Here is a 27,779-nt window from a genome sequence, read left to right as displayed (position 1 = left end):
GTCTGGGCGCTGTGCATAGCGCCCACACGAGAGGGAGTAATGATACACGGGCAAGGCCAGGCAGGAAACATGTGACTTATCAGTAACTTTAGACATCGTAACACAATTTTAAACAAGATTTTATTGTAGATTATGAAGAAACACACTCCTCAATGTCAGTTTCAGTGTTTTAATGACAAAGATGACGACACCCTGAAACAGAGTAATACAGCGAGGTAAGCTGACAAAGTATTACATACACGCATGTCATCATTAACACAACACAAATATATGCTACGACACCACGTATATATACACCAACAATAGTGGGAACAGTCTTACATGTGTGAGTGGATGAACGTCTCGACACGAGGCGGAGTGAATGAACAATGTTTGAACTAAAATGGCTGCTCAGTACTACCGGGTCAGAGCACGGCATATCCTGTGCGACAGCAGTGACACGCTGCCCTCTAGTGGCCGGCGATAAACTCTTCATCCCCCCCAGACCGGAAAGCTATAGGCTGGAATAGATTAACGGTCTAAATCCCGTATCCAGCTGCCGGACTCGGGCTCGTAGCGTGCCGGCGGCTTCCTCACGCGGCCCGGCCGAGTGGGCTGGGGCAGCGCCGGCGGCGACTGCGGCACCGGGAGCGGTGCGCCCAGGAAGGCACCCGTAGGAACGGCGAGGTCAGAGGACGCCTCATCAGCAAGCGCCGGTGGGGAAGCGCCCATAGCCGAGTCGCGGGGACCATCAGCCGGCCGCTGAGCAAGCCCCTGGGGCGTCGCCCAGCCCGGGCGGATAGGTGGGGGCTGATGTCCCAGGGCAGCGGGCGGCGGCGACGGCGTGGCCGACTGCTCATGGGCGCAGGGTGTGGCCGGCGTGTAGGCACGGAGGAACCGCCGGTTGCGCAGTGTCAGACGTCCCGAACCGTCAACCCTGATCCGATACTGGTCATGGTCCAGCGACTCCACCACGATCCCTGACCTGTCCCATTTGCGGGGGCTCGGGCCTTGCTGGTTCTGGAGGAATACCCTTTCGCCGAGTGCCAATGGGCGGAGCGGTCTTGAGTGAGTCCCCAGAGACTCGGTGGTACGGGACATACGGGTCCGAAGGGCGTCCTCCTTCGCCGCCCATGCCTCGCGCCATAGCGGGCGGATATGCGGGTTCGAGAACTTCTCGAGGCGGTTCACGAAGGAGAGCGAGCCACGAAGGGGGCGGCCGAAGATGATCTGCGCCGGCGAGAGGTTGCAGTCGGGGTCAGGCGTGTTCCGCAACTGCAGCATAGCACGCAGGAAGCGGTCCTGATCAAGGCTGCCCGACGGGCCGGTGTTGGACATCAGGAGGCGCTTAGCAGTCTTAACCGCAACTTCCGCCCTCCCATTCGACTGCGGAAAGCTAACGGAGGACACACGGTGTTTGACGTGCCATAAGCGGAGGAAGTCCTCAGTGTGGCTCGCCTTGAATTCCGGACCACCGTCGCTCGAGAGCTCCTCCGGTACGCCGAAGGTAGCGAAGAACGAGCGGAGGTGTTGGACCAGGCCAGCTGAGCCCGCCAGGGCAGTACCCGCCGTAGAACTCAGGACCTCTACCCAGCCCGAAAGCCGATCCCCGACAACTAGGTAGTGGCGGCCCCCATAGTCGAAGAAGTCAGCAAACACCGCCTCGAATGGCGTGGACGGGGGTGGTGACGGAAGGGGGGGTGTAGCCGCCTGTGACGGAGCATTGCGGTTGCAGTCTGCACACCCGTCCCTGGTGGCCTGAATGTCCCCGGACATCCCGGGCCAGTAAACTATGGCTCGGGCATGCTGCCCCATCGCTGAGGTCCCCTGGTGAGCGGCATGGAGATGCCGAAGGACTCTCCCACGGAGGGATGGGGGGACCACGACGCGGTCCCGATAGAGCAGGACGCCGTCCTGTGCGTAGACGGACTCACAGACCGATGACAGACTCGCCAGGGCAGGGTCGTTAACGTCAATCCCACCCTCCTGCTCGATGAGTTGGAGGAGGTGGCCGAGGCATCCGTCAGCCGCTGTCTCCCGTGCGAGGAGGGGCCAAGAGACGGCTCCGAGCTCCCGTGCGTCGTCGCGGATGGAGGCCATGAGTGCTGACTCCACGGCGTCAGGCCCGCTCGGCAGCCCCAGTGAGAGGCCGTTCGCTGAGCCCGAGGGGGAAGGATGCCTTGACGTGGCATCAGCGGCATAGTTGCTCTTGCCAGGCAGATGCACAATGTCGAAGCGCCATGGGAGGGTGCGCTGCTTGAGTCTAAACAGACGCGAGTTTGTTATCTCATCCAGCGTACGGTCACCAAAGATCTTCACCAATGGCTTATGGTCGGTGACCACGACGAGGTTGTCTGACCCCTGCGTGAAGTACCGCGTCTGTTCCAGACCCCAGGCCACAGCTAGGGCCTCTCCCTCGACGGCCGCATAGCGCTGCTCCGCAGGGGACAGGAAACGCGAACCCGCGAGGGTGATCCTCCATCCTCCTGGACAGCAGTCCGGTATGCCCGAGGCACAGTGACAATGTTGCTGGAGCAGGAAGTAGCCAATGCCACGCATGGACCAGTCAGGGCGGAGGCAGGTACGCTTCTGCATGTCGTAGATCTCCACGCCCTCGCGGATGGCCTCCATTATGGCTTGCTTGGACGTCTGGAAGGCCTCCTCCAGAACGGGGGACCATAGGAACTAGGGCTGTGCGATTATGGCAAAAATCCTAATCACGATTATTTTGGTCAATAATTGATATCACGATTATTAAAAACGATTATCCATTTACTTTGAAAACATCCATTTATTGAAACAAAAATGTGAACAGTATGTTTTTAACAGTTGATTACCCTGAACTTTAAGTATAATTCAACTGAAAAACCAAAAAAAAAAAAAAAAAAAAATGTAATTTTTTTATTTTTATATAAAAATAATAATCGTTTTATTTCGATTACGTTGTTTTCGTAATCGTTGCAAGCCAAAATCGTAATCGAGATTAAAATACGATTAATTGCACAGCCCTAATAGGAACACACAGCGCGGGCTGAGGAACGGCTTAAATGGGGCCATCGTGTCACGCAGCTGGGCGTAGTTAGCCACCTGGTTGACGAGGCCAAACCAACTCCTGATGTCCGTCGTGGAGCCTGGGGTGGGGAAGTCCCGGATGGCGTCCAAGTATTTCGGGAGCGGTTCGATGGTAGATTCCGACACCCTGAAGCCGGCGAAGTCGACGCACCTCTCCGCGAACTGAAGCTTGTCCGGGTTCAACACGATGCCCGACCGGCCGACACGCGTCAGGAAGTCGATGGTCCTCCACCAGTGTTGCTCCAGGTCGGTGTCATAGTGGATGGTGTCATCCACACAACGTTCCTTGCGTTCATAGTCCGAGAGGACGGCGTCAAACCGACGGTTGTAGCCATCCCCTGATGACAGGAAACCCTGTGGTGCCCTGGTGTAGCGCCAACGGCCGAAGGGCGTGATGAAGGTAGTGAGGTGGCGATCCGACTCACGCAGGGGGACGCTGTGGTAGCCGTTCCAGGCATCCATGACGGTCTTCCAGGTGCCCTTCGGGACGCGGCGTGCAAGGTGGAACGGGGACTCAGTGGCGAAGGTCTCACGTTGGCAGAACTTGTTGAGGGGGGAGAGGTCCACGGTCCTGCGGGGGGAACCGTCGTGCTTCCGAGTGACTACCATGCGATGGCACCACGCCACTGGCTCGCCGTATGGTACGCGTTCAATGACCCCGAGGGCTTCGTCCCGCAGGAGGTCATCGTGGACCCTCCGCTGCCAGTGTAGAGGCACTGTAGCCGCGGTGTGGCATGCCTTAGGCGTAGCTGCGGGGTCCACGTGCATCTCGATAGGTGGCCCCTCCATGCATGGTAGTGCCCGATGGGGGCAAGTATTGAATGTCGACGAGGCATATCTCCCGAGCAGCCAACTTTTCATCCGGCTGTTGTTCTCTGGCGTACAAGGGAACGGCAGAGCTGCGGGGCGCGCCGGGGGGACCGTGCGCTGAGGACATGAGCACTGGGCGTCCTGGGGGTCACCTGGCCCCACGCAGCCGCCGTTGGTTGACCTCGTCGCATTGACGGATAAGGGCTGGTCTGGCGTGTCAGCCGTGTCAGGGCCACACCCGTCCTGGGGCCCCCCTGCAATGTCGTCCGAGGGGAAGCCCACGGGCAAGAGGCCGAGGTTGAGCAACGACTCGTAGGATAGGTACATGGCCCGGACTGAGCTGCTCACGTATACCATGGAACGGCAGGATGTAACACGCCCCCCGCTGCAGGTCGTCGAGAGCCTGGCGAAGAACGCTCCCTCGATGGCTATAGGGGAGCGGTTGGCGGCCGACAGGCTGAGGCTGACGGGTCGCAAGTCGTCCCGCGCGAAACCGCAGGCCAGGAACTCCTCCAGAGACCAAAGGTCCGACTGCGCGCCAGTGTCCGCGACGGCGGATATCCGAGCTCCGTCGGCCGAGCCCCGGTTGCTGGTGCCATCCCTCAGCCCGACTGGCGAGTCCATCGAGATGGTGATCAATGCTCGGGGGTGGTCTCTCATCCTGGCTCGTCTCCATTCGCCTTTGGAGAAGATGTGGTGCTCGAGTCTGATAGGTGCAGGCTTGTTGAGACAGCCGTGCGACGTAGGGGCGCGGCGTCGGCGATGGCTCCCGTGACGTCGGCCAGTGCGGGCTCCAGCTCGCACCGACGAGACCTGGGAGACCAGCTCCGACCCCATGGCGGCATGTTGACTGTCGGATGACGGCTGTGGACGCCTCTGTCGTCGGCGGGCCCTGTAGCAGCCGATGCACACCAGGTGAGGCTTCGGATTCCACCCGCGAGGCCCCTCCGTGAAGACGTTGAAGACGCTCTTACATTCCGGGCACGAGGCACGTTTAGCCCCGGCCGCAGGGCTCGGGGCGGGGCTCGTCTGTGGAGTCGTCTGCAGGCGCCGGAATGACGACATGGCTGATAGGGAGGACGACGGGAGAGCGTTACGGGCCATCTCTTTGTTCTCGACGAGTGCAATTACATCGTTAACTGGCTTGACCAGGACATCAGATGTCCCCAGCGTCTCGCGGCGTATGTCCGAGTCATAGATGCCATTGAGCAGAACATCACGGATAATGTGGTCGGTATAGTCCACGTCTTTACCACACTCGCATACCGCATTATATGCGCATGTCTCTGCTTTACCCCGCACTCTGGCAGCGAATGCGCGGAATGTCTCGTCGCGTTCCTGGCGTAACTGGAGTAGCTCAGTGCGCAGGACGCATGTAGCGACTGGGATGACAGCTAGGGAACGCATGACGGCGATCAGATCTGGCAAGGGTCCGGAAGCGGCGTCGGGGACGGCTTTCAACAGGCTGTCTCCAAGTACAGGCCCAGCGCACTGAAACAGCTGGAATGGGGCCTGGGCATTCCCTATGCCTGAGCCGGCGCGGAATACATTCCAACGGCGGATGAACACGTTCCATTCCTCTATCGATACGCCCACATCAACTTTGGGCCGATCGAGTCTCGGGCCGTGAGGGGCTGGGGCCTGGGCTGGCGCGGCCATGACAGGCGCTGCGTGCTGGTGGCTAAATCCATGAATCGTCAATAGGGCAATGACGAGTGCTTCAGATACGTCTTCGGATTTGAACTCGCAGCCGGGGGCAGGGCATCCAACAACGACCATGGTGTCGTCATGAAGAAACACACTCCTCAATGTCAGTTTCAGTGTTTTAATGACAAAGATGACGACACCCTGAAACAGAGTAATACAGCGAGGTAAGCTGACAAAGTATTACATACACGCATGTCATCATTAACACAACACAAATATATGCTACGACACCACGTATATACACCAACAATAGTGGGAACAGTCTTACATGTGTGAGTGGATGAACGTCTCGACACGAGGCGGAGTGAATGAACAATGTTTGAACTAAAATGGCTGCTCAGTACTACCGGGTCAGAGCACGGCATATCCTGTGCGACAGCAGTGACACGCTGCCCTCTAGTGGCCGGCGATAAACTCTTCAAATTATACATTTTACTGATACCAATTATATAATATTTACCTTGTTTATTAAAAATAAAAATAAAAATAAAAAATATATTTTTTAAATATATATTTTTTTATTTTTTTTATTTTTAATGTGGGAAGAGGGGGGGCGCGCCCCTAGCGCCCCTATGGGCCGGCCGCCACTGCTAGAGAAGTATCTCCAACGAGGCGTTTTGGGGAGGTATTTTCTGTGTTGGAGTTTTACTCGCTATAGGGTGTACTTTGAGGGTTTTGACTCCGCACACCGTTTACATGCATAAAAACCTTCATAACACACAAGGGGACGGGTAATAACCGGAAAAGCATGACACCTCTCCTTTAAAAAAATAGTTTAAAAAGCTGAATATTTCAAAAAGTATGAAATATAGTGGAATGCTGTACACAGTATTCGCACTAATTAAAGAAGGAAAAAAAGGGTGCTTTATTCCTGAGATTTTTATCCTGTATAGAGTGGCGAAGTCCCTCCCCTTCCGGTGGACCTCCATGGGACCTTATTTCGGAAAAATTATGTATTGAAGTCAATGGAGAGAGAAAGATTATCTTTCGATCCCGTTTGAATTGTGCCACGAATTACACATATGATGTTTGTCAATTTAAAAGATAATTTTGCAAGTCAAAAAAAAAAAAAATGTGTCGTAAAACTGTGAAGTAACACATTTGTTTGTGTGAAACGCTCAATGAACTACTTCTCTCGTCAACAACACACGTCACCAAGATGGCCATCACTACTGTCTTGTCAACAAAACGATTGACTACCCTCACTATCACCACAATGAAACACGTCCTGAAGAATGTCATGCAAAGCTGCCTGCCTGCCTTCCTTTGATTCTCTCTGAACTGCCTGGTCGTTTTAATGTTTAATGTCAACCATTTGTGCAGATAGCATGAAGTAGAGAAGATCACTAGCGTTAGCGTTAGCATTTCTCCCCCGGGCTTAAATTGTGTATTATAGAATGATCACACCGGTGACAGTACTCTTCAAAGGGTTCACGAAATATGACTACTACTCTTACTGTTTAACATTTTGGGTTACTTAATGTTACTTCATGTTAAGGCTAATAAAAATGACAAGGCTGTAATGCTAACTAATGTGCTAGCTACTAGCTAGCTTGATCCAGACACTCCTAGTCCTTTCATCAGACGGGAAGCGAAAGAACGAGCAAGACCCATTGCTGGTATAATAACAGCCTGGTACTAAGCACACAGGCATCTTGTTAAAGTTATCTTATTTTAGCCAGCGCCATATAGATAGATTATATCTATATGGCGCTGATCTTAGCTTTCTCTTAGTGGAGGAAAACAATTGTGACATCACTCACGTGACTCTGGGATTTGTAGTCTTTGTAGTTGCATATTTTTCATAGTCTTATATTTCAACAGTTTTACGACAAACTGTGACTTTTTTGACATGGAAATGATTTTTTAAGATTGACAAACATCATATGTGTAATTCATGGCACAATTCAAACGGGATCGAAAGATACGTTTTCTCTCTCCATTGACTTCAATACATTATTTTTCCGAAATAAGGTCCCATGGGGCGGAAGTAGATGGGCGTGACTTCGCCACTCTATAGAGTGGCGAAGTCCCTCACTTACCACTCCCACTTACTTCCGGGGTATGGGACCTTATTTCGGAAAAATTATGCATTGAAGTCAATGGGGAGAGAAAACTTATCTTTCGATCCCGTTTGAATTGTGCCATGAATTACACATATGATGTTTGTCAATCTTAAAAAATCATTTCCATGTCAAAAAAGTCACAGTTTGTCGTAAAACTGTTGAAATATAAGACTATGAAAAATACGCAACTAGAAAGACTACAAATCCCAGTCGCGTAAGTGATGTCACAATTGAGACACTACGATATACGTATAATACCGTATATATACGATCAGCGCCATATAGATATAATCTATCTATATGGCGCTGGCTAAGATAAGATAACTTTAACAAGATGCCTGTGTGCTTAGTACCAGGTTGTTATTATACCAGCAATGGGTCTTGCTCGTTCTTTCGCTTCCCGTCTGATGAAAGAGGAGTGTGTGGATCAAGTTAGCTACCTAGCTAGTAGCTAGCACGTTAGTTAGCATTACAGCCTTGTCATTTGTATTAGCCTTAACATGAAGTAACATTAAGTAACCCAAAATGTTAAACAGTAAGAGTAGTAGTCATATTTCGTGAACCCTTTGAATAGTACTGTCACCGGTGTGATCATTCTATAATACACCATTTAAGCCCGGGGGAGAAATGCTAACGCTAACGTTAGCATCGGCGATCTTCTCTACTTCATGCTATCTGCACAAATGGTTGACATTAAACATTAAAACGACCAGGCAGTTCAGAGAGAATCAAAGGAAGGCAGGCAGGCAGCTTTGCATGACATTCTTCAGGACGTGTTTCATTGTGGTGATAGTGAGGGTCGTTGTGTTGACAAGACAGTAGTGACGGCCATCTTGGTGACGTCACGTGTGTTGTTGACCAGAGATGTAGTTCATTAAGCGTTTCACACAAACAAATGTGTTACTTCACAGTTTTACGACACTTTTTTTTTTTTTGACTTGCAAAATTATCTTTTAAATTGACAAACATCATATGTGTAATTCGTGGCACAATTCAAACGGGATCGAAAGATAATCTTTCTCTCTCCATTGACTTCAATGCATAACTTTTCCGAAATAAGGTCCCATGGGGCTCCACCGGAAGGGGAGGGACTTCGCCACTCTATTGTTTAAATATTTAATTTATATTTTAATTTTAATTTAACGTTCTCTCTCAATTTTTCGGAATCTGGTTTTTACGGTTATTAGAATTTAGCAGTTTAGGTGCTTTATGATCAATATCGTCAGATGCAAACTTGAGGGTAGGAAGTAGGAACGATATTTAGTGTCAGGAACCATGACGTATCAGCACGGAACGGGTAAGGCGGGCAGTTTAAACTAGCGGATGTGACGTTGTTTAGGACAATAACTCCCTTTTTAAGGTTGGCATGGCTTTCTGGTGATAAACAAAACGTACGACATGGATTTGGTCTCCTGTCGGAGCTTCTTGGGTATTTTCATAAATAATTCAAATGTTTCAACCAGTCCTTAAACGCCTGTCTAATAAATCATGCTGTTGGTTGATGCCTTCAACAACATGCTAACTAGCCAATAACAACTCCCAGGGCTAACGGAGTTGCTAACTGTTTTTAGCTTTCTGGGAAATGTCTCTTAGTACATTTTGAAGAAGATGAAGAGGAAAGTGGCTAAACTGAGACTGAGCCCTAACGAAGAGGCTCGGATAATACGAGAGGAGCATGAGAGGAGGAGGAAGCTGCGGATTCAACAGGTAAGGCAAGGCGTGATGTGGAACGATTCTCAGACACCGATCAATGCACAAAGACATCTGAAAACACGGAGAGCATAGGTGGATAAAGATCAACTTAAGCTTTTAACTGCTTTGCACAGAAATAATTATTAATTTAAGAAAGTGTATATTGCATTGTTGGTGAGTAACTAATTGAATTACATGTAATTTAACTAGTAAAGTTTGACCATATTTTCATTCATATTTGCATCGTAAATCAGGAGGTTATTAACTCTTTTTTTTGCCTATATCATGCAGTTAACTACTAAAACTTCAGGCAAAAAAGTAACGAATGATTGTATTTAGATTACATTTTGAATTAACAAAAGACTGCACTGACGAGTAGTCTGGAAATTATATTCCATAAAGGATGTTTAAATAAGTCTGACCTGGTATATTAAGGGTTCAGCTCAGGATCAGTGTTACAGTCACTACTGTACTTGTTACTTTTTGGCATAGTTTGCAGTTATATATTTTTCATATTTTCCAATGGCAATCCATGGTAATCAACTCCAAATGTGTGTGAAAATTAACCCAATAATGGACTTTGATCCATGGCTTCATAGTAAATTCACCTTTTTAGTATTGTACTCTCCTAAATGTCACTTACAAACATTCAAAAATCTGAGGGACAGGTGATAAATGATTATGAAATGGTTCTTTAACCTCAGAGTTGGTATGTATTTATATTTTGCATTGACCTCCAGGTGCGGGAGCAGCAGCGGTATATCTCGCTACAGATCTGCAGAGAGGTGGAGCGCAGGCGGCAGCGTGAGCTGGAGCAGCTGGAGAAGGACCTGAGGGAGGACTGGGAGCGGCAGCAGAGGGACAAACTTCACACCCTGCAGACATTATACCAGGAGAGCCTCCAGCTGCTTGGCCAGGGACACAGGAGTGCAAAAGAAAATGTAAGATTACAAGAAGCTTTACCCTGTCTTCATTAGCTAGAGTTTCTGTTCCATTAATTGAACACAATACACCCTTTGAAGCTGTCCCTGACCTCTGTTTAGTTTGTTGACTCTGAACCTGAGATTAACTCCAAGACGAGGAACAGATGAAACCAAAATGTGAACAAGACCATCACATAAAGATTAATACATTTTCCAAATCATTTAATATTTCTGTGGTCATTTTAATTTATTTTAAGGAACCCGACTTGGAAGCCATAGCTCAGAGGGAGGAGGAAAATAACGTCAAAGCAGAGGAGCGTTACCGGGAAGCCATGAAGGAGCTCAAAACACAGAGGCTTAAAGACCATGAGGGGCAAAGCCGGTGAGCAGCAGAAACAATTGCTCGAAAAACATTATCATGCATTTTATCAAAATGAACTGAACAACAAGTCTATTCATATGTTTGTCTGTAGATCCACCATGGCCAGGAAGAAGGCACTACAGACAGAAAAGGAAAGATCAGCTAAAGTGGCCAGTCTCCCTAAGCCCCCCCCACACCCAATTCAGGTGATTCTCCCCACCACTTATATTAGTTACACTGTTTTCCTGTTGGCCTGATAAGCCACCTGGATTTGCAAGCTGACCTTTATCATTTACAGAAGTGATAAATAAAAGTCATACCTTTCAAGTTTCACAGGTTTTTAGTGTAGTCATGGTAACATTGTCTTTTTGTTCAAGCAGAGCATTGATTTCAAGAAGCCACATGTAGTGAAGAAATCTGATGTGAGTGCTTTCGCAGCCACGCATTATCATATGCCTGACAGCACAGTGGACAGAGAGGCAGACACAGAGCAGGTAAGATCTCTGATTATTGTATTTACATAACCCCCGCTTTGGTTCTCCCCTCCTGTTGGGATGTCTAACCTGTACTTGTGTCATCAGCCCAGTGCCCATGAGGGAGCTGAGCTGGAGGTGAGGAGGCTGCAGGATTTAAAGAAGGAGGAAATGAGGAGGCGAGAGGAGCAGCTGGAGAAGGCTCGTCTCAGAGGGAAGCAGGCGCTGAGGAGGGAACATCTGGAGCAGGTTAACTCACATCTTACGTTGTTAGAAGATACACACCAACATTGTTCACATGTATCTGACAGATGATATGCTCCAAAGCTACTTGCCATCACTGTGGTGGAAACACTGTTGACTGATAGCAGGACAACAGCATTAGCCATAGTAGACAGATTGACCTCTTATGTAAAGACTATATATATCACTTATTTTACCTGCTTTGCCACTTTTGCTTGTAACACGGTACATGTCCCCACTGCAGGACTTATTAAGGCATTCTGATTCTGAATAATTTCCACATTTGTGTCATAGAAACACAAATTATTATGGCCTTTTTTTTTATGTCTAATCTGTTTTTGGTGACAACCCTTAGGATCGAGAGCGCTTGCTTGTTGAACTGGAGCACATGCAGCAGACAGACCTGCTCAGGAGGAGGCAGCAGGTTTTCCAGATGCCTGCTCAGATCTTCCAGCCTCTCTATAAGAGACAGGAGACAGCAGAGGACTACCAGAGGGAGATGGAGTTTGCCTTTGAGGACATGTACACAGGAGAGAGGAGTAAGTCAAACTCACCAAAAGCTTCTTTGATAGTCCACTGCTCAAATAATCCCACACTCTCGTATGAGAGCTTGAGAAGTTAGAAAAAGAAGGTAACATATAAAAAAGAGGAAACCATGTAACATTTATACTGGTTAACAACACTGCTTTCCGTTACATGAAACACACCTAAAAAGGAACAAATTGCATATTTCTAAAGGTGGACCATTTGTGGCTCTGCTTGAATCCATGCACACAATTTCTAAGTAGCCAGAACATGTGGCTTAACTATTAACATTTTATTGGAGCTCCCTTAAAGATTGACTGTGTCTGATGGCAGGGGTTAAAGGAGACCTGGTGGTGCAGCTGGTTCCAGAGCCTCTGCCGGCTCTGTCCACAGGGAGCCAGGACCAGGAGCTGGACGTCACGCAGGATGAAATCCCCCCACAAGGAGCAGGAACCACACAATATGACCCCGAGCAGGAAACATCCGTTCAAGGTAAAGAAGCAGCAGATACAACCTAAACTCACAGGTTTTAAGGGTTTCAGCAAGGTTTGTAAAAAAAGGTTTTTGGGATATACACAAAATCAATACACACATCACGTCCTTGATACTCATCTTTACCAAGCCGAAACCTCACTCATGTTTTTTTGTTGCAGTGGAGCCCTTCAAGCCTGCTCCTAGACGGGCGTTAAGGAAGCTCTTGGATCGTATCAGGAACCAGAGGAACCATTGGACTGAGCAGAACTCTCATGTTCCTGCAGCCGAACCACCGACCTCCATCACAGATCAGATCCCAGAGCGGGACACCACCATCGACACAGGCTCTCTGAGCAGCGAGGAGAAACACAGCCTGGAGCCTGCCCCCTCCCCACCAGGTAGCTCACACTCTTCACACTATAACGGTACGTCTACAAAGCAGCGTTAAAAAAATCTTGAAACGCTTCTGCCCATTCACTTTGAATGGGGTGACGTCACTTTCCCTCACTTTTCGCCGAAATGCATTGTGGGCAGGCGAGCGGAGATTTTGAGGATTTTGAGGATTCAAAGTTGAACAATGTTCAACTTTTGAAGCTGAGGTGGAAGCGGCAGCCAATCAAATCCTGTGTACGCAAATCTGACCGTTCAAGCTCTAGCCAATCAAACGGCGTGTATGCTGGGAGAGACATACCGCAGGTCATTTCCTCATATTCCAAAAAATGGAGGAGAAATTAGCGGTAGCGAATCAATCACCCGGTGCTTTATGACCAGACCTACCGGGATATAAACCGGAGGAGCCAGGCATGGAGGGAGGTGGCAGAGACAGTGGTAGGTTTTCGCCTGTTTTGGGGAGTTTATATCCAGTTTACTTCGGGCTTTTTGGCTTCGTATGTCGCGGGCGGGAGATTCATGTGATTGGTTGTTCGCAAAAAATCCCCAAGCTTCAGATACGCCCACCTCCAAGATTTTTTTAACGCTGCTGTGTAGACGTTCCGTAATACAATCATTGTGATAGAAGTTTGATATTTGAGAATATTGAGATTGTTTTTTTTTACTCTTTTTTTCACCCTGTTTTTATTTTATTCTTCTGTTTTTACACCAAATATCATATTATGTTTGTATTCGGATTACCTAATCCAAATATACTTTGCACTCAAACTTTGCAACAAGAAAATACCAGACTCCCCATATTATCAAAAGCTATGACATACCTTTGTGCATCAGGAACTACAACACTATCCAACCTTACAAAGTGAAGCAATTTTAATACCGTTTATTTATTCTTCAACATTTCTATTATCTATGTACAACTCTAATCTTGGTCATTTTGTTTTTCTTCTCAGTAAATTACCCCCCTTCTCTTCAACTGCCATATAAGGATAAACTTAGTAAAATAATAATAGTTCATTTCATGTTCTCCTCTATTTTATTCAACCAGCGTTGAAGACAACGGAGCCGCCAGCTGCAGCAGAAACTCAACTTCCAGATGTACTTGCCAACAGAATAAAACAGTTTGAAGAAGAACGAAAGAAAAGGGTACGTGTGTACTGTATTCCCATTTATGTGATACTGAGCGGGAACTATTTTCCTACACTGTATACATGCTGCTGATAGGAGCAGATCAGCTGACAGCTTTAAATGCTTGTGCTCCAAACACTGGAAGGTCAGTTTCTCAATGGAAACAAGCAGTTTGCTTTTAAGCTTACTAAAATGGTCAATCTCTGGGGTTTATTGTCTGTCGGTTTGTTTCATCACTTGAAATGACAACAAAGAAGTTCATTATAAGAAGCAGTAGGTTGATAAGTGAGAGGTTTCTTTATGTCACACTAGGAATTTCACTCTTTGTCAAAGGTCCTTCTGTATTCACTGTTCCACTGTCAGCTTCATTTGTTATCCCAGAGGCTTGATGCATTTTCCTGATAGGTCAGAATGCCTTTATCCAGGTGTTCCTCGTTACTCAATCAGCCCAGCTCCTAAAGCAGCAGTGTGGCAGTCACCTCTCCTCGTGCATGACTTTTGGTTCTGCTTTCAACATGTTATCTTTTTCAATAACTTCAGACCACAGGGCGACTGTGGCTGCGAGGGAGTGCGGTCGTCTTTCAACCAGAAGGTTGTGGGTTCGATCCCAGCCCGTACAGTCAACATGTCGATGTATCCTTGGGCAAGATACTTAACCCTGAGTTGCTCCCGATGGCATGGCCAATGGTGTGTGAATGTGTGTGAATGTTAGTTCCTAGAGTAAGGTACACTGCTCTGTATGAATGGGTGTGAATGGGTGAATGACATGTAGTATGTAAAGCGCTTTGAGGGGTCTTAAAGACTGGATAAAGCGCTATATAAGTACAGTCCATTTACCACAGCTTGGTTACCTGTTTTTAAGCTAGTACACTGAAGAAAAACAACTTCAGTAAAAAGTAATCAAAATAAAGTTGCACATAGGACACACACAGGAGCCTCAATCTGGGCTTCCTGGGAATTCCTGTGGAGAAGGATGATCTTCTTAATTCTACATTTCATACAAGGATTTCATACCTGCTCGCTCTGGTGCAGGACGTACAGATTTTATTTTGTGGGCTCTCACCTTTCAGTCAAACCAAGTACTGTCAAGTACCATATCTGTTTATTTAACCTCTACTTAACATTAGATATTCAGTCAGTAATTAGGGGCTCAGTTGAACATGTTGGTTTGTGATCTACCCTACATGTAACATGATTGCTGTTTTTAAACTTGTTTTTCTGTTCAGGATGAGGAGCTCGAGAGAGAGAAGCAGCAGCAGGTGGTTTTGCTCCAGGAGCTTGAAGAGCAGAAAGCCAAATTGGAGCAGATGCTGCATGAGGCTCAGCAGGAGAGAGAAGAGCTGAAGGCTGCTGTGACCCAGGAGGCTCCTATCAACCAACCAGAAGTACCCGTCCATGAGCAGGAAGCCCCCTCTGTCCCTCCTGAGGTAGGCCTTTGAGCATTAAAGCTATCCCTGGTTAACCTGTCATTATTTCTCTGAGCTACTAATATTCCTGTGAGATCTGTTTTATCCTTTAAGATATCTTATGTGAAGTGCGGTCAGAAAAATAACTTCAGTGATGGCTGCTTCTTCACTCTTTGACAGCTGGTGCCTCCTGCAGGTGAAGATGAGCACACCAGAAGGATCAGAGAGTACCAACAGCGACTGCTGCAGCAAAACAGGTGTGTTTTTAAATCCTGAATATAAACTACATTTATTTATTTAGCCAGTCACTTTCACCACTTTTCCTTGCGATTATGTTTAAAAGTAAATCTCATCAGCTGACAAAGAAATAAACCTTTTGAGTGCTACTTTTACCTATATTTATAAAGTTTTAGAGGATTTTATTTAGTTTGGAGGGTATTGTATGCTCTAATTTTAAAGCTCCTTGATGCACCGAGATTGGGCTCTATAAATAAAACTGACGGTCTTTATTTCAGCCTTCACCAGAGGTCAGTGGAAGTGGCCCGTCAGCGCCTAGAGGAATACCAGCGAGCTCTACGGATTCGCTACAACATGACCCCCACATCTTTACTGCCCGCTGCAGTGCCTCCAGGCCTCTTTCCCCCCCCTCTGCACGGTGTTCAGTCTGTGCATCCTCCAGCTCCTCTGCAGCTCCCTACACCTCCGGCCTCGCAGGCATACATCCACGCCAAAGCACTAACCCCTGTGGAAGTTCCCACAAGAGAGTCGGACATGTTAGCTTCACATTCACAACCTCCTAGCTCAAATATAAGCTCTGCCTCCAAGTTGGTGCCAGATGAAGTTGAATATATTTCAAGCAATCCCAGGAACCAGAAGTTCACTGCCTGGCTGACAGACAACATCATGGAGAGAGTCACAGGGCATCTCACAGAGAGAGTGAGAGCAACACGTCACTCAGCCAGCATCACACTGCAGCCAACCTCTGATCCAATCCAAGGCAGTAGCTCCATCATCTCCTCTGGTGCACCTCTGGCTCCAGTTCCAGAAACTGTTAGGCCTGTGACTCTGCCACACTGTTCCCTACGGACCGGGTCCCTGAGCTCCACAGAGGACGACAGGATGGAGAGGCAGAGACCAGAGCTGCAGGAGGTCCAGAGACCAGAGCTGCAGGAGGTCCAGAGACCAGAGCTGCAGGAGGTCCAGAGACCAGAGCTGCAGGAGGTCCAGAGACGGCTGCTGGAGCAGAGGGAGGAGGTGGCGCTGCAGCAGAGGCAGCAGGAGGAGGAGAGGCGACAACAGGAAGTGGAGATGGAGCAGATGAGGCGGCAAAAGGAGACGTTGCAGGCTCTCATTCAAACTGAAGAACAAGTAAGTGACAGGACTAGCACTGCTGTTATGTTTTTGCAAAAGTACAGCAGACAAATCATTACGTTAATACACAAAAACAAATGACAACAGTGCTTGTTTCTGAGTGATGAGGTGAAATGAACTGACTTCAAGTGTATTTGATTGAAGCTCAATGAGTGTGTGCTTGTATGGGAGAACAACTGTCCTGATGCCTTGTCTCGCCCATAGCCACTCCCAGAGGCTGCCAGAGGAGTTTTGGATTCAGAGAGCATCAGGCAGACCCGTCTCAAGTTACTTGCCTCCCTGCTGAGAGCTATAGAGGAGACTAACGGAGGAACTTTATCCCACCTTGAAGACCCTCAGGATGAAGATGGCTTCTCCCTCTGTGAAAACCTTTGAATATATTGCTTCCTTAAATGAATCAAACTTTCGAACCTAGCTTTATTGAATGCATTTATGTATGTTTGCATATTAAATGCAAGTATGCTTTGGCTTTCAATTATAAATAAAAAGTAGTACACTTTAAGTTACTGTAAACCCCTGTGGTTTCATATTCTGTGTAGTAATTGTTAAATGTTCCATTTAGATCTCATGGCTCAGAGTGATGCTCCTGCTGCCCCAGCATCTGCCCCCCCCTCAGGACTCCTCCCTCCTCCACGAGCAGCAAAGCCCCCCGTGACCCGTGTCAGGCTGAGCATCATGGAGATGATGACTGAACAACATGAGCTTAGTGCTATTCAAGAAGTGGAGACGTCAGTCAACACCAGCCAATCAAAAGGTCAGCTCAACAGCAGGAAGTGACACCCGTTTCCTCACATGCCAACAACGTTTAACCAGCTATGGAGAGTGATACCGATTGATTGGATTGTTGATGTTTCCCCAGGTCCTGAGAGTAGTGTACCAGCTCCTTCACACTCTCTGCACTGGGATCTGCAGGAGGACTATGAAGCGTCGGTGGTCTCTGACAGGGATCTGCAGACCCCCTGTTGGTCCAGCAGTGGGCAGCAGACTGCCAGCAGCCCTGAAACAAACTCATCAACATCCAGCCATGTCCTCTGGAGAGAGAGGCTGCTGGTGGGAGCAGGAACATCTCCAGAATCCTCAGAGTCTGGTATGTAGACGGTAAATAAATAGTGATGATACATAATGCCGATGAGAAGAACATAAAAGGGCCAAAATGAATATCTGTCCTCTTGGTTGCAACTCTCGTTTTCCAGATTCTATCCTGAGGATAATCTCCCCTCCTTCCTCTGACTCTGGGAGAGGAGCCGACTTCTCTGGTCCTGGAATCACAAGCTGCAGGTCCCCCAAAGAGGTAACCAGGCACTGCACACAACTCAGTTCAGACTCTGTCGTCCTCTTAGAACAAGTCATCACCCTAGTGGCAAACCTTGACAAAAGACTGATGAAGTGAGGAAGGAAGAAAGCGTTTTTGCCAATATACACTGAAAGCGCAGCTGCCTCTTGTGCTTGTAAACACTTGATAGACAGTTTTATAGACAGTATTAATAATAATGTGTCTACTGGCAATTTACAAATTCTAAAAACATATTAATTTAATTTCATAGTTAGTGTTTTTTCTGCATTTTAAATACTCTGAGGTTCACACGTTGTGGATCAATGATGAAATGTGGCCAAATCTGACTGCCTGGCCCTCTGCCACAGCAACTGATTATGCCCGAGAAGCTTCTCTTTTCTGTGTCTTGCTGTGTGTCCTGTGTGTGTTCTTCTTTTAGTGAATGTGTATGAAGATTGCAAGTCTGTCGGACACATCTGTGTGTGTCTGTATGTGTCCTTATTCTGAGCAATGATGTGAAATCTTTGCACCTAAAGTGTATTTAAGAATACATTTAATGATGGTTTCTACACTTGAACTGAGCTCAGTGAGTCTGTGTGCATGTATGTGTCTTTCACTAAATATAGGTTCGAGTAACTTTGTTCATTACATTTTGTACAGTGCTGAACATTTTAATGCAAAACCTTATATTAGAATCTAATAAACAAGTGGAATCATTGTTAATAACTTTAGTTTAGCTGCTTGTGGAACAAAATGAATCAGGCCTTTCTGCATAATGAGGAGGCACATTGTACTGATCTGAATACTTCTAACACAGGCTAGAATATAAACATTGAGCTGTGTGTGTGTGTTTGTGTGTTTTCTGAGCGATGATGTGAAATAACACAACCAGATTTGTATTTAATATAAAATGCATCTATGATGGTTTCTACACTTGAACTGAGCTCAGTGAGTCTGTGTGCATGTATGTGTCTTTCGCTAAATATAGGTTAGAGTAACTTTGTTCATTACTGTTCATTGTTCATTTTGTATAGTGCTAAATTCAAAACCTAATATTAGAATTAGAATATTAACATTGAGTATGTGTGTATGTGTGTATGTGTGTGTTTTCTGAGCGATGATGTGAAATAACACAACCAGAATTGTATTTAATATAAAATGCATCTATGATGGTTTCTACACTTGAACTGAGCTCAGTGTGTTTATATGTATGTGTCTTACACCAAATACAAATTCAATTAATTTCACGACGTACAGTGCTGAAAATTCAAACGCAAAAGCCCAACATATGTCTTCAAATAATTGGAAGATTTAAAGTACTAAAGTTTAGCTGCTTATCGGAAAAACCACTAAACAGGATTATTTTTGCGTAATGAGTAGGTACATTTGATTTCAGTTAATAATCTGAATACTTTGAACACTCACTAGAATATATACAAATCGAGCAAAGAAATCTTCAATTATACGTGTGCATATATGAATGTGTTGTTCTGTTTCTGAGCGATGATGTAAAATAACCCAACCAGAATTGTATTGAATGAAATGCGTTCATGATGGTTTCTACACTTGAACTGAGCTCAGTAAGTCTGTATGCTGTGTTTTTGATTCAATCCGTTGTTGATCACTTTAACATATTCATTTTGGGTGCCTTTATGATTTTGTCAGTCTGCAAATAGGCCTCCTGATTCTGACTGCCTCTCCTCCACCACAATCTCCACGGGCAGCTACATCTCCACCGATCCTGAGCAGAACATAAGCACTGGTGAGGGTCTTTTTTCATGTTTTAATGCTATTTTTTTTACCTCTTTGCTAAATCTAATTTAGAAAATCTGATTGAAAAAGATGAAGAATTGAAATGGCCTTACCAGAAAGATCTGTCTGGCTCTTCATTATTCACTAGAGAATCTGATTGGGTCCGTCCAAATATGAAGCAATATAATAAGTGTATGAGCTGCGGTCCAAATGATGAATAATGTACACACACCAGGTGGCTTGCTGCTTTGCTCTCTTCAAGCTCACTGAATGCAATGTCTTTCACAATGCCTGTTTCATGTATGTTTTTATGTATCTTGCATGCAAACTAGGAATAGGGATTTTATGAGGACCAAAAGCGCAATCTTAAATGTACAAGCTCTAGTGTGATCTGCAGAGAGGTCAAAATGTCTCTGTCTTTTAAAAAGTGCTTCCAGCGAATGTCAGAGATGATTGAAGCTGAATGGCTGTGGACTTCCACAAGTTAGCTTCCCTCTGAAATGCAGTGTGGCATATGTTTTTGGTTTGTAATGTTTCGGAATAATATGTGAACTATCTCAATTCCATATGTTTGAAATGATATATAATGAAATGATTAAAAATGTGTACAGCTGGAACCCTGTTCTCAAGCTTCCTAAGGCTTATTGTGTTCCATTTCACATCTCTCCATTATGGCTCATGATTATACCTGTAATTCTAGTTTCACTTGTGAAATGAATGATGTTGTGTTTTATAACTTTTTATGAGGCGTAAATCTGTTCTCCTCCTTTTCCTCTCCCACTTCTTCATTAGATGAATGCCCGCTGCTCAGACGGTGTGTAGAACCGGAGCGTGGAGCAGATTCACTCCATGTGTTCTCTCCACCCGGTCAGAGCGTCTGCTTTAAGGACAGCTCACCTGCAGACCGTCCTGCTCTTTCTGTCGGCTCTCTCTTTAATGACAGCAGCATCCAGCACATCATAGACAAATACACACGGGAGCTGAACATCTCCCTCAGCACTGCTGGCAGAACCACAGGTACTGTAACACCCTATTGAACAGTCCAAAAATGTCAAATCGGAAGACTGCAGCATGTTAATAGTCTTTCGTCGTCTTTGTTGGTCTTCAGACAGTGAAGGCTCATATGTGGAGGAATCTGGCTCTTCAGTCTCCCAGCAGTCTTTGCTTGGAGTCCCGGAGAGGAGAGGGGGGAGTGAGAGCTCCACCTCCCCTCAGTCTCTTCCCTCAGATTGGGCAGCAGCACAGAGGAGGGGCCTGGTCAGTGACTCACATTCTTACAGTAGACTAGAGAGGACAGACCAAACTCTGGCTCTAGAGGGCTTTTTGTGACCTAAAGGCCACCGTACTTCTCTGAGTTGCTTGGACAGTGAGGGGTGATCTGAGGGGGATTCCTTTTCATGGCAATAAGGAATTTTAAACTGTTGTTTAGCCGGTATCTTTTACTGTTTCTACATTAATTGTATTTTTATCAAAAATACTTTTGTATTTTTACTTAAAGGTCCCCTATTATACTGTTTTTCATTCATATATTATAGGTCTCAGTTATATACAAAACATGTCTCTGAAGTATTTTGCTCCAAATACCAAACAGATCATTGCAGCATTACCCATAATCCCCTCTGTTTCAGCCCTGTTTCCAAAGTGCTGATTCTCTGTCTGTTACTTTAGATGAAAATAAGGAGCCCCTCCCCACGCCCCTCTGAGAGACATTTGGTTACATAGAACTCTCAATGGTGCTCTAGGAGGAGATTCAGGTGATAAAGTGGGTGGGGGGTTAGCTTGGTTGCTGATTGGCTAATGGTTACACAAGACAAAACATCGTTATGACATCATCAAGTGGCCAAAATCTGATCAGCTCATTTTCAGACAGGTTTTTATATAAATGGATCAGGACAAAAAGAGAGAGAATCTTTGTTCCTGAAACTTTCAGAGTCTCTTTCCACAGAGGGGACACATGTTGATGAAGAAGAGACATGAAGAAGAGGGGACACATGTTGATGTAGAAGAGACATGAAGAAGAGGGGACACATGTTGATGTAGAAGAGACATGAAGAAGAGGGGACACATGTTGATGTAGAAGAGACATGAAGAAGAGGGGACACATCTTGATGTAGAAGAGACATGAAGAAGAGGGGACACATGTTGATGTAGAAGAGACATGAAGAAGAGGGGACACATCTTGATGTAGAAGAGACATGAAGAAGAGGGGACACATGTTGATGTAGAAGAGACATGAAGAAGAGGGGACACATCTTGATGTAGAAGAGACATGAAGAAGAGGGGACACATGTTGATGTAGAAGAGACATGAAGAAGAGGGGACACATGTTGATGTAGAAGAGACATGAAGAAGAGGGGACACATCTTGATGTAGAAGAGACATGAAGAAGAGGGGACACATGTTGATGTAGAAGAGACATGAAGAAGAGGGGACACATGTTGATGTAGAAGAGACATGAAGAAGAGGGGACACATGTTGATGTAGAAGAGACATGAAGAAGAGGGGACACATCTTGATGTAGAAGAGACATGAAGAAGAGGGGACACATGTTGATGTAGAAGAGACATGAAGAAGAGGGGACACATGTTGATGTAGAAGAGACATGAGGAAGAGGGGACACATGTTGATGTAGAAGAGACATGAAGAAGAGGGGACACATGTTGATGTAGAAGAGACATGAAGAAGAGGGGACACATGTTGATGTAGAAGAGACATGAAGAAGAGGGGACACATGTTGATGTAGAAGAGACATGAGGAAGAGGGGACACATGTTGATGTAGAAGAGACATGAAGAAGAGGGGACACATGTTGATGTAGAAGAGACATGAAGAAGAGGGGACACATGTTGATGTAGAAGAGGGGACACATGTTGATGTAGAAGAGACATGAAGAAGAGGGGACACATGTTGATGAAGAAGAGGGGACACATGTTGATGTAGAAGAGACATGAAGAAGAGCGGACACATGTTGATGAAGAAGAGGGGACACATGTTGATGTAGAAGAGACATGAAGAAGAGGGGACACATGTTGATGTAGAAGAGACATGAGGAAGAGGGGACACATGTTGATGTAGAAGAGACATGAAGAAGAGGGGACACATGTTGATGTAGAAGAGACATGAAGAAGAGGGGAGACATGAAGAAGAGGGGACACATGTTGATGAAGAAGAGACATGAAGAAGAGGGGACACATGTTGATGTAGAAGAGACATGAAGAAGAGGGGACACATGTTGATGTAGAAGAGACATGAAGAAGAGGGGACACATGTTGATGTAGAAGAGACATGAAGAAGAGGGGGACACATGTTGATGTAGAGGAGACATGAAGAAGAGGGGGACACATGTTGATGAAGAAGAGACATGAAGGAGAGGGGGACACATGTTGATGTAGAAGAGACATGGAGAAGAGGGGACACATGTTGATGTAGAAGAGACATGAAGAAGAGGGGACACATGTTGATGAAGAAGAGACATGAAGAAGAGGGGACACATGTTGATGTAGAAGAGACATGAAGAAGAGGGGACACATGTTGATGTAGAAGAGACATGAAGAAGAGGGGACACATGTTGATGTAGAAGAGACATGAAGAAGAGGGGACACATGTTGATGAAGAAGAGACATGAAGAAGAGGGGACACATGTTGATGTAGAAGAGACATGAAGAAGAGGGGACACATGTTGATGTAGAAGAGACATGAAGAAGAGGGGACACATGTTGATGTAGAAGAGACATGAAGAAGAGGGGACACATGTTGATGTAGAAGAGACATGAGGAAGAGGGGACACATGTTGATGTAGAAGAGACATGAAGAAGAGGGGACACATGTTGATGTAGAAGAGACATGAAGAAGAGGGGAGACATGAAGAAGAGGGGACACATGTTGATGAAGAAGAGACATGAAGAAGAGGGGACACATGTTGATGTAGAAGAGACATGAAGAAGAGGGGACACATGTTGATGTAGAAGAGACATGAAGAAGAGGGGACACATGTTGATGTAGAAGAGACATGAAGAAGAGGGGACACATGTTGATGTAGAGGAGACATGAAGAAGAGGGGACACATGTTGATGAAGAAGAGACATGAAGAAGAGGGGACACATGTTGATGTAGAAGAGACATGGAGAAGAGGGGACACATGTTGATGTAGAAGAGACATGAAGAAGAGGGGACACATGTTGATGAAGAAGAGACATGAAGAAGAGGGGACACATGTTGATGTAGAAGAGACATGAAGAAGAGGGGACACATGTTGATGTAGAAGAGACATGAAGAAGAGGGGACACATGTTGATGTAGAAGAGACATGAAGAAGAGGGGACACATGTTGATGTAGAAGAGACATGAAGAAGAGGGGACACATGTTGATGTAGAAGAGACATGAAGAAGAGGGGACACATGTTGATGTAGAAGAGACATGAGGAAGAGGGGACACATGTTGATGTAGAAGAGACATGAAGAAGAGGGGACACATGTTGATGTAGAAGAGACATGAAGAAGAGGGGACACATGTTGATGTAGAAGAGACATGAAGAAGAGGGGACACATGTTGATGTAGAAGAGACATGAAGAAGAGGGGACACATGTTGATGAAGAAGAGACATGAAGAAGAGGGGACACATGTTGATGTCGAAGAGACATGAAGAAGAGGGGACACATGTTGATGTCGAAGAGACATGAGGAAGAGGGGACACATGTTGATGTCGAAGAGACATGAAGAAGAGGGGACACATGTTGATGTCGAAGAGACATGAAGAAGAGGGGACACATGTTGATGTAGAAGAGACATGAAGAAGAGGGGACACATCTTGATGTAGAAGAGACATGAAGAAGAGGGGACACATGTTGATGTAGAAGAGACATGAAGAAGAGGGGACACATGGTGATGAAGAAGAGACATGAAAAAGTGGATTTTGCATAATAGGTGACCTTTAAAAGTTATAATGCAGGACTTGTTGGGATTACATGTTTCCTATTAACTCTAACCCATTCCATTAACGATACCTTGTTTTTAATGCAAGGCATTAAAATGTAATACTTTACTCCTGAAGCTGTGATTGCAGAAGTCATACACTTCAAGTTACTATAAACCCCTGTGGTTCGTCAGTACCGTGGAGTCATTTAAAAAAAAATGTTTCCATAAGAACGTATCAAAATGTGTATAACCCTGAGTTCTTCTTACACCACTGCACATTATGAATGAAAGTCAGTTAAAAACGTTGCTGTGACATGCCCAGCATTCACAGGATTTGTTTTTGCCCCAGGAATGCCACACTGCAGTCCCTCCAGTCCTGGAGCCGCTGTCAGGCGAGGAGCCGTCACCAGCTGAGGACCACGAGCAGGACTCCTTCAGACCTCTGATTGGCCAGCTGACGGACCAGTCATCCTGTCTCGCTGCTGACCACATGGACTCGGCCATGGAGCAGCTGGTAGGTCAACCATCGGCTCACTCTTCCATGATTGGTCAGCTACCTGGTCCGATCTCGACAAGCTTTGATCACGGCGGCTGGGACTCCACTCTGAGCCGGATGATTGGGCGACTGTCCCATCAGTCCAGCTCTCATTGGCTGAGTGGTGGGCAGGACTTTTATGCAGGTCAGCTGATGGGCCGTGTGCCTTTGGAGCAGTCGGCCGCGTGGTCGGAGGAGGGTCCGGAGGGGAGTGGAATGAGGCCGCTGGTCGGGGAACTGGACGAGTCAGCAGGCCGGCAGGGAGCCAGCTCAGGTAAAAGGAGAGACTTAATAATAAACAGACTCCAAGGTTGCATTCGAATAGTCCATTTTGCTTAGGAACCTTCCTAACGGAGTGAAATGACCCGGAAGTCCCTCAGTGGCAGCCATGTGCCGTTCCAATTCTCTAAATGAAAGGAAAGGAGGTTTCAAACTTCCTTTATAACCTCCTTTAGCTTAGGAACCACTGGACCTCCCTAACCTAAAGGAGAGGAGAAAATGCTGCCCCACAATGCCTTGCGGCCACGGCATTTGCCGTCACACAACAGTCGGCCGTTCACGGAAACAACCGATTATGAACGAGAAATGATATCATGAAAGTTACGGTGCTTATTAAGCATTTTAAAACGTATGTGGTAAGTTGCCAAAGTGCTTTGTTTTGAACGTTCATCAGTATTATAATCAAAAAGAGAAATATGAACGTTAGTTTTTACTGAAATGATCAAATAAAGTCAACATGTCACAGTCTTTACTGAGCTGTGTGGGGTTTGTTCAACTTTTAAAAGATGTTTGAATGGTGATATACACAGTGATAGATGTTAAGGACTAACGTTTATAATAAATACATTTGTATTGATTTTAAGATCTTTTCATACAATCATACGTATTGGGATCATTTGTATTAATGTGGACCGGAGGGAGAGGGTGACGAGCATAAGTTTCACTTTCCTTTTTTATTTCAATTCCAACTTTGGTCATGAAGAATATGTTTCTCTGTTGTCCCCGTTCATAAAGCATAAAACAACAGCATCAGAGCACGGTGCAGAGTCTCTAGATGAGTTTACAGTAGTCCCTGGTTCTTATTAAACATCCATGTTGTAGTCCGCTGTATAGAAAACTGTAGTTTCCATAGTTTCCCCACAGCAGCAGGCGCACATTTATGACCTCCGCTGGCGCATCATAAACACGTCGGATAGTGAAAGTGCAGTCGATTCTCTAAAGTACCGCAGTCTCTTCTCTTAAGTCCTTTTGAATTCTCCTATCCACTATCCCTTAACCCCGTGACGTTTCACTCAGAGGTCAAGGGATAGACGATAGGGTTAGAACTTAGGAGCTGTTTTTTGGACTATTCGACCGCAACCCAACTTTCCACTGGTTGACTTGAATAATTTCTTTCCAACCATTTCTCATCTTTTTGCAGTTATTGTAGAAACACTGTTCCATGGTTAAAGGTGTACTGATGGCAGTCTATATGTTTGTTGGCACTCAAACATCTATTCACACAGCTCTTTAGGATGAAATACAGTTGAGTCAAAATAAAGTGAATTGCTCTATACCGGGTTATAGCAGCATGAAGTGATCACAATCTGAAAATACATTGATGTTCAAAAGTTTGGAATCTCTTTACACTTTTTCTTGTTTTATTCATTACATTTGAACAGAGATAACATCATTGATTTTCTTAAGAGGAGAATGAAATGATTACATCTTTGATCTTAGATGATTTCCCCACAGTGTGACATGAATTGTTAGTGACTAGCTTTCAATATTAAATCACTAAGTTTAGATTGGACTCTAAATATTGAGTTTCTCTTAGAGACCTCTGCACTCAGTGTTCGAATATAGAGCTTTAAACTGTGATCTGTCAGTCATATGTCCAGCTGATATTCACACAGTGCATCCACTAACATTCTGTTTCTGTTGAAGTTTAAAGAACAGCTTTGCTAGAGAAGTTCATTCCAGCTTGTAGAGGTATTATTGTACACTTGACACTGGACCAGAAAGCTTTTCTTATTTAAATCTGCACACATGTTGATGCTAAGCTAACAGCTTCTCTCACCAATGACTGCTGATTTCTTCTGTTCTTATTGAACTGTTGCTCAGAGGCTCTTAGTTGCTCTGCCCGTTACACTGTCAGTCTGGATGTTCAGCATTCTGCCTTCATACAAATAACATGTATCTTTAAAGAGGACTTTCTATACGCTTAATGCATGAACGTGCATTCAGAAGAGTAGTCCTCTCATCTGACTGAAGCTTTGGTGGCAGCAGGACATTACAAACTGTTTGAATGCAGTGTTTGTCTGCTTATCCACTTTCTCAAAGTAGGAAAAGAGGTTTAGAGTGTTCATCATCTCATCTGATGTTTTGCAGATGAACGAACCCACGCTGATCTTGGTGTCTCAACTGACGCCAGTGTGCCGCCGTCTTACCCAGTGTTTCCTCCTGAAGCCTGGCCCCACAGCGCCTCTCCCCCAGGTGTGAGTCCTCTGCAGCAGACCCTGCTCATACAGGCAGCATCACCACCAGACCGGGGTCCAGAGAGGACTGAAGGTGAGCTTTACACCATTCAAGTCATTACAGCCAATTCTAAAATGACCTTATGATGGTTATATCAAGGGGAGTATATTACAATATGTAATTTCAGCAAAGTTAAAGTTTGATTTAGGAAACTAAATGTGTCCGCCTT

The 27,779-nt window shown here is 45.8% G+C and overlaps 2 protein-coding genes across 3 annotated transcripts in view; one reads left to right on the top strand and one right to left on the bottom strand.

Annotated features, from left to right (window-relative positions):
• Window positions 1-215: 215 nt before the first annotated feature.
• On the bottom strand, window positions 216-5,865 carry LOC117484300. The gene is made up of 3 exons (XM_034132771.1): window positions 5,837-5,865; window positions 2,995-5,709; window positions 216-2,661 (listed from the first exon to the last, which is right to left on the bottom strand). Exons 2-3 carry the CDS (start codon window positions 5,638-5,640, stop codon window positions 511-513), a joined length of 4,797 nt encoding a protein of 1,598 aa, XP_033988662.1. The 5' UTR covers window positions 5,641-5,709; window positions 5,837-5,865; the 3' UTR covers window positions 216-510.
• Window positions 5,866-8,763: 2,898 nt separating this feature from the next.
• The window catches only part of cep295 (centrosomal protein 295), a 28,577-nt gene continuing 9,561 nt past the window's right edge, over window positions 8,764-27,779 (top strand). Inside the window, exons 1-23 of one of the 2 annotated variants that reach the window (XM_034132770.1) lie at window positions 8,764-9,063; window positions 9,206-9,341; window positions 10,067-10,267; window positions 10,507-10,631; window positions 10,723-10,816; window positions 10,991-11,104; window positions 11,192-11,332; window positions 11,682-11,865; window positions 12,185-12,343; window positions 12,505-12,723; window positions 13,764-13,861; window positions 15,070-15,270; window positions 15,430-15,506; window positions 15,765-16,617; window positions 16,825-16,981; window positions 17,183-17,374; window positions 17,480-17,707; window positions 17,814-17,911; window positions 19,559-19,655; window positions 20,438-20,662; window positions 20,754-20,902; window positions 24,908-25,367; window positions 27,464-27,643. In XM_034132770.1, the coding sequence (XP_033988661.1) occupies window positions 9,243-9,341; window positions 10,067-10,267; window positions 10,507-10,631; window positions 10,723-10,816; window positions 10,991-11,104; window positions 11,192-11,332; window positions 11,682-11,865; window positions 12,185-12,343; window positions 12,505-12,723; window positions 13,764-13,861; window positions 15,070-15,270; window positions 15,430-15,506; window positions 15,765-16,617; window positions 16,825-16,981; window positions 17,183-17,374; window positions 17,480-17,707; window positions 17,814-17,911; window positions 19,559-19,655; window positions 20,438-20,662; window positions 20,754-20,902; window positions 24,908-25,367; window positions 27,464-27,643 (4,351 nt within the window). In that variant the 5' untranslated portion in view covers window positions 8,764-9,063; window positions 9,206-9,242. Of the gene's footprint in view, window positions 9,342-10,066; window positions 10,268-10,506; window positions 10,632-10,722; window positions 10,817-10,990; window positions 11,105-11,191; window positions 11,333-11,681; window positions 11,866-12,184; window positions 12,344-12,504; window positions 12,724-13,763; window positions 13,862-15,069; window positions 15,271-15,429; window positions 15,507-15,764; window positions 16,618-16,824; window positions 16,982-17,182; window positions 17,375-17,479; window positions 17,708-17,813; window positions 17,912-19,558; window positions 19,656-20,437; window positions 20,663-20,753; window positions 20,903-24,907; window positions 25,368-27,463; window positions 27,644-27,779 lie in introns of both variants that reach the window. The other variant, XR_004556107.1, reaches the window with a different exon arrangement.

The sequence above is a fragment of the Trematomus bernacchii genome, unplaced genomic scaffold, assembly GCF_902827165.1.
Source record: "Trematomus bernacchii unplaced genomic scaffold, fTreBer1.1, whole genome shotgun sequence".
NCBI lineage: Eukaryota > Metazoa > Chordata > Actinopteri > Perciformes > Nototheniidae > Trematomus > Trematomus bernacchii.
The sequence above is the reverse complement of the archived record's forward strand: the minus strand, read 5'-3'. Positions and strand labels throughout refer to the sequence as shown.